The sequence below is a fragment of the Clinocottus analis genome, unplaced genomic scaffold (assembly GCF_023055335.1).
Source record: "Clinocottus analis isolate CAN_PGR_092001 unplaced genomic scaffold, fCliAna1.0.p SCAF_19, whole genome shotgun sequence".
In the NCBI taxonomy this organism is placed as follows: Eukaryota; Metazoa; Chordata; class Actinopteri; order Perciformes; family Cottidae; genus Clinocottus; species Clinocottus analis.
In genome coordinates, this window is record NW_027175920.1 from 10,432,128 (window position 1) to 10,438,986 (window position 6,859).

General features: G+C 43.7%; 1 protein-coding gene across 1 annotated transcript; it reads right to left on the reverse strand.

Moving 5' to 3' along the window:
- Nucleotides 1-522: 522 nt before the first annotated feature.
- Nucleotides 523-5,197, reverse strand: nptx2b (neuronal pentraxin IIb). Its single transcript, XM_068583532.1, has 5 exons — nt 4,757-5,197; nt 3,955-4,174; nt 3,274-3,518; nt 3,001-3,180; nt 523-1,760 (listed from the first exon to the last, which is right to left on the reverse strand). Exons 1-5 carry the CDS (start codon nt 5,195-5,197, stop codon nt 1,530-1,532), a joined length of 1,317 nt encoding a protein of 438 aa, XP_068439633.1. The 3' UTR covers nt 523-1,529.
- Nucleotides 5,198-6,859: the final 1,662 nt, after the last annotated feature.

A 6,859-nucleotide genomic window follows, 5' to 3' on the forward strand; every position in this document is an offset into this window, starting at 1 on the left:
AAATGTCATTAGTCCGTATTTTATTGAAGCGTATACTTTACGGCCTTCACCACAGTTTTAACTCTTGTTTAGTTTTTGAAGCAGTGTGTGGTTGGAAAGGGTGACTTTGTCTGAGGAAGTGTGTATGTGACACTATCTCTGACCTTTCAGCCTTTCTCATCTGTTAAGTATTGCTAATGCCACCCAGGACACCTGTTGTGTTCCTGACCTGAGCATCTGAGCCTCAAGATCCTGCTCAGCCGGTGTGATTAACTCATGTCTCTCCTTTGTCACCTTACCAGCTTGACCAATGCTGCTCCCATTAGTTTAAACTGGTGGTGATCTGCCATAACTATGATGTAAAATGGATAACAGGAAGTGCACTGATTGGCAGGAAACTTGCAACTCAATGGCTGAAACAAAACTGACATTTATCAATTCAATTTGCAGCAGGAATTTTCTTTATTTTCCACATTTTCATTATTGGCAAAGCATATCATGTTCATAACATTAAACATTTAATGGCACTTAGGTCTCCATGAGAAGGCCACAAGACAATATGGACAATGCCTTATACTTGTACTAAAAGCAGTGATTACATTTAAAGACACTAAATAATGGAAAATTACACTTCACATTCAAAATACATTTCAGAGAGTTTTGATCTTTGACATTTCTTTGTTCAATGCTTGAGTAGACGATCCCTGCAACAGCGTTACTGATCATGAACTGAAGACAAATCACAACATTGAAGCAATACATTTCAAACAGGATTCAACATTTAAACAAGTTTAGAAACGGAACAAGGCCAGGGAAGAAAAGCACGGTGATAAACTCACAAGTATCACTGGTATCGCTTATGTATGCAAAGAGGTCAAACCAAATCCACAGCAGTATTTCTACCAGAGTCTATTGCAAACATGCTCCAACTCTACTTTTCTAGCTATATTCTCCTTAAAAGTGACAGAATGTGTCAGGATCAGAGGTGGGATTGATGTTGGCTTTAAGCCAATTTAAAGTTAAGGAATAGACATAACATTAGCCAGACCTCTAATCTTTTCTCACTGCACGCAATACCAACTCACAGTATTCGTAGTAGTAGCAAAACACACGTGCGTCTGATCCGGACTAGAGTGGATTTTCACTCCTAAGCCAAGGAGGGCGGCGTGTGTGGGGAAAAGGGTGGATGTCTTAGGACCGATACCTGATGGGACCTTTTCTCCCATGTTGGTGGGTGTGTTGAAGGATTGAAGTATCTTAGTGACGTAAAGAAAGAAATGCAGTTACATTACATTTAGTTCATGTAGTTCTCTGATTGCAACTTGATATGAAATGGCCACCAGTCAATGATGAGTTTAACCCTCCACATGACCCCTCACCTGGATCCCAAATTGCAAATATCTCTCTGAAGCAGAGCAAAATTGTTACACGTCAATGTATAAAGTAAAGTCCATAAACTGCCTCTCAGCAAGAGCAGACAATTAAAAAAAAAAAAAATGCTGAGTGGATGGAAATAGCAGCTAATCTAAAGCGAGGCGGACAGATGAGTTTTAAGCATCCGGCAGTCGCTCCTGACACATCTCCAAGGGCCGCTTGAACGCTCCCCTCCCAAAAACTTCAACGTTGGTGGCAAGCCAGGAGATCACATTCCCGGGGATGTAAGCGCTGCAGTTTGCCATGGACTGGATCTCGACCGGCTTCAGAACACGGTCCCAAATGTTCACCTGACTCAGCTCACCCACGAAGGCCTGCCCGGCATCGAAGCGCCCGCCCACCACGTCCTGCGAGGGCCATAAGCAGCGGGATGTAAATGGCAAACGCATCAACTATAATGTAATCAAAGGCATTTATCTCACTGAGCTAGAAGAAGTCGTCAGTGGGACTATTAAACTTTCAGGGTCAATCAGTGTTTTTGTCCTGGTCAATGACGTAAAGGTGTGTTAATATCTGATCTGCCACGATTTAATTCGACATTGCAGGGTAAATAATAAAGTTAACATAATTATGGGCCTGTTCCCTTCAGGTGGGCCCGGTCCGTATATTTTGCACGGTGGCTCACTGTTATGACTGTGAGTCATTTCACAGAATGGGTCCGTCATTGATGTTGTTCATTACACCTGTGTTTACCCTGCTGACATGTCAAAATGGCTGCTGTGAAAAGGGCCTATTGTCCAAATGTCACACCGTAGCTCACAAAACGGTCGGTCTGATCTCATCGCACACAGTACTGGATACTAGTACACCCTATTAATCCGTACTATCAGTTTGACGCAGTATGCAGTGTGTACTATCTACACTCAAGGGAATCATCCGTCATTAGATCGTCTGAGCAACTTTGTTGCCAATTTAGCTCTTTCATTGTGCTAAATCAAAAATCAAAAAAATCTGTCCATGTTGAGAGTTCATCATTTGGGTAACGCAAATAAAACATTTAATGGTAATCCATGCAATAGATTCTCCGAAAGGAACCAAACTAGTGGACCAACAAGCCAACATTATTTTCTCAAGAACCTTGGTTGAATCCTATTTTTTATTATTCAAATGTAAAAAAATAAATAAAAAAGAACTGAAATTAAATTTGCTGCTTTTCACATTTTGTTCTGACTGAGTCAAATCGTTTCAAAATGTCCTCTGATAAGAACAGTCCTCTAATACTGATTAGATTTCCGGATGGGTCTAGTTCTGACATGTTTTAATAGTGAACAGAAGGAGACCTCGTCGTATGTGGGGAGTGACAGAAACTATATTTTGTTATGTCTTTTGTCATTATAACCTGCCGCCGGCTTATTGCTGCTGCTCCAGGTGTACAAAGGTGCTCCATAAATAACATTGCTTATTATCAGAACTGCTTGACATCGCGCTCGGAAGTGTTTGACTTGTGAAAATGCCGCACCAGTCGATGGTACATTGTTCGTGTTCTGTTCTGCTGTCGTTGATCAGCACAAAGAGAGCTGCAGTTATGAGTGAGACGACAGATACGGGCGTGCGTCAGCCTCATGGAGTCCGACTGCGACAGCTCACCTGCTCCTGCCCCAGGATGATGACCCCCCCAGGTTTGATGGGGTGCCAGGCTGCCAGGTTGTCGCCAGTTCCCAGCTTCCCTCCATCTTGGTAAGCGTCCCATTGGCCGTCCCGTGTGGTCCAGGAGATGCAGATGTGGTGCCACCTTCCATCACGTACCTCCAGCGGCAACTGGGCAACCTAATGGTGCACAATACAATGTACACAGTTGTGATTTAGCTTATCGTATAACCCTAAAGGTTTACTAGAAACAGGAAACGAGAAACTCCTTGCCTTGTCATTAATGAGCAGCTCTATTGGATTATTGCCCCATTCGATCAGCACAATCTCATTGGCCTGCCCCGGTACACCGTAAGAGAAAGGCGTGCCTATGCCAGGACTGGCGCTGGACTTGATCCACATGCAGAGGGTGAAAGCGTACATCTCTGGCAGGCTCTTGGTGATGCGGCCGTACAGGTAGTTGGTCCGCTGAGGGAGGGACAGCTTAAAGAGCTCCGGGGACTTGAAATCGCCTCCTCCTGAAATGAGACATGGAGCGAGAGACAGAGAGAGAGAATAGGTCAGGAAGGTAGAGTTGTGAAGTGTCCCATGAGTTGTTTTTTTTTAACTTGTTAATTGCTACCTTGGAATGGAAACCTGGAAACAGCATCACTTTCCTTTATGTTTCATATACAGACTGCCATGACATAAAACCTCAACAAAGGCCCTTTTATATAAAGAAATGATCCGTGTGTGTCTGATTCATCAGAACCTTTCAGCTCTTGTATTCCCCTAAGTCCTCTGCCACCTCTCCATTACCGTCGTAGATGTACAATAGATATCGTTCTTTAAACATGCATTTATGGGCCGCACCATTTTGGCATTGACTCATCCTCACCTCACCGACATGATCATCTCATAAACATGTGTAACCTTGACGTCATCGGTACAGTGATGAGCAGTGTTCTCCGTTACCTTTCTCCAGCTCACTGATCCTGTCCACCAGGGCGCTCAGCGTGCTCTCCGTCTTCAGCCTGTAGGCGGCTGTGGCGTTGGACAGCATGCTCTTCTCCTCCTCCAGGCTGCTGACTTTCTTCAGGAGCTGCTTCTCGAGCTCCCTGAGCCGACGCTGCAGCAGGTCGCGGAGCTCGCTGGGGAACGAGGCGCCGGATATGTTGGCCCGAAGATGCTGTTGCTGAGGGAGGACAGACAGGTGGACATGAGCAGGAAGTGCACGCCATGATCAAGGAGAGTTAGACAACCTCCCATCCCCGCGACAACTGATGTCTCACATCACCGCTCCATCAGTCCGTTCTCCCGTATCACAGGTTGACAGGCGTGCAAATATAGTTTAAGGACTGTATATATGGTTTTGGTCAGTGTTCCAATCCTGTTATTAGATGAGCTTATTTATACTTTCATGAGATAACTCACATATGGCAATAAATGATCCCCAGCACATTAGAGGTCGGAGTCACAAACACTTTGCCATTTCAAGACAATGAGGTGATTAGCGTTCATCATTTTTAATGCACTGTAGTTGGTCTGACGAGAGTACATGACAGGCCATGCACAATTATAGGGAGTTAAAAGCAGGCCAATTAGACAATCTGTTTCTCATATGTGGCCTTCTGTTTGATCACCATGGTGCGTAATGATTCTCAGAAGTGCCAGTCGAATCCACAAAGTGTGGTAATCCAATAAGAGTCAAACTGTGCCTTTACGCATATGGCTTTGGCACAGAGCGGGTAGTCTTGCGTAATTGGTTCCGACTTACCTCCAAATTCTCCAGCCGGTCCTTGAGCCCTTGCATAGTTTTTCCAAGACTGTCGATTGTGTCATTGGGATCTCTGGGAACATCCCCCATTGTGTTTTGCTTTTCTTTGCCCCAGGAACCCCCCTTGTCGTACTTCCTATCGTCGGTGGTTGAGGCGCAGAGGGACAGCTTGGTGGTTAGCTCATTGATGGTGCCTATCTGTTTGGAAAGCGTTTCTTTCTGCTGTGAAATTGTCTCTCGCAGCTGCATGACAGTATTCCTGAGCTCCTCTTCCTGGCTCCCGGCATTCAGCTCTGGTAACAAAGTCACAGGGCAACTTAAATCGCCGCTGAGGGGTACAGCCCGGCAGATGTATCGCTTCCCATCGTCCGCCTGGCTGCTCGCTAGTTGACCGCGGACAAGCGCACACACACATGACAATGCGCACAAGAGTGAAAACATACCGGCGGCTTGAACCGTAAAGGAAAATCAAGGGAAAGGGGAAAGCCAAACACTAAACCCTTAACTCTCTCTATCGAAATCCCCTGGTAGTTTTCGTGCGTAAAATTGAACAGGTCCACCTAAACATCACGTCTAACTATTTCAACAAAACAGCGCCATGCTCCAGCAACAAAATGCAGAAAATCCGATCATGGGTGACTCGGTCTCTGTAAGTCGCGGCCACTTAAAGTTCCTGAGGAACTATTTCTGGCGCATACAGAGCGCACAGTGCGATGCTGACCGGACAGCTCCTCTTACGAAAGAGGATTACCAACAAAAAAGAGATGTGTCTGTCGAAGCTTCTGGGTTGGTTGTAGTATGTTGACGTCACCGAGCAGTTTGGTGAAACGTTAATTCATTTATCTATACTGAAAGTGAATTACGCCATGGAAACTGCGCGGAGTTCATTGTCTCGCAACAGTTAAACTGGTCAGGTTTGAATGACGTCTTCATTTTTCTTCGTATCATTTCATTCCCCATATCTGCTCTCACTTCTGCTTATTCTGATGCGCGTTGGGTCCCTCTTTAGTTTATTACTGCAGATGTGAATTCAACATTAAAATCTGGTCATAAAGTTTTAGTCTATATGGGGAAAATGCAACTGAAAGGAAATTGTTCTATTTACATCATTCAAATACTAAAGTTAAAACAATACTGTCCCAATATTTGTTACAATAAATAGATAAGATCAATGAAGTAATACTATTTACTCTGATAAGATTTAGAGACAGTAAGAACAGCAATCAAGTACCTATATTCTATGTGTGCCAGCACATTTTGAGGACAAAGTTTTCAGCTGTCAACAACATGAAATCATTATAAATGCAGGTGAGTCTCTTCAATAAAGGAAGAAACAGGATGTGGTGGTAAACAATTAGCAACAGCTGCCTGTCTGGCTGTGAAAGGTCAATAAAGCCCGGTGTGCAGACTGCAGACTTACCACTGAGCTCTTAACATGGTGTCCAACATGCTCCAAATCACTCCGTCAGTCACAGAGTTTAATTTATGTGTTTGGTTTTATTCGCTAATTGCACAATGTTCAAGTGTTTGGTGTTTTAAAACAGCAAGGAACTCTGCAGTAGACGGCTTCTTGTTTGCTCTAAATTAACGATCAGACAGAGACGTCAATAACAACAGTTATTCAAGGGATTACATGAAAAGTCTTACAGTTCCACGTCAAAGCATCAGATCAACGTCATACTATCATGGATGACTCATGTCAACTAAATGTTTTTAAAATCCATCAGGTTTGCAGTTTTTACAATTTCAAAGGAAACTCTTCATCCAGGTTAGCCCCACTTACTGTAAAATAAAGGATCTGTATGGTTGTAGTATGTATATTTGACAGCAAATCAGTGTTCTATATTCTGCCCTTTTGACTGAAATCCATTAATATGAAAAGCACATTTTCAGAAGTAGAGGAAGTCTTGTGAGATTTTACTCACAATACTATATTGTAGGGACCGTGATGCACGGCACTCGTATAGTTTTAGTTGTAAATACATATCGTAGTTCAGTGCATTGATTCCCAAGAGGTCAGGCCCCAAACAAAAGGTCATGAAATAATTCTGAGGTGTTAATTGCGCAGGAAGGAAATACAAGTTCTGCTTAATGTGAAATATT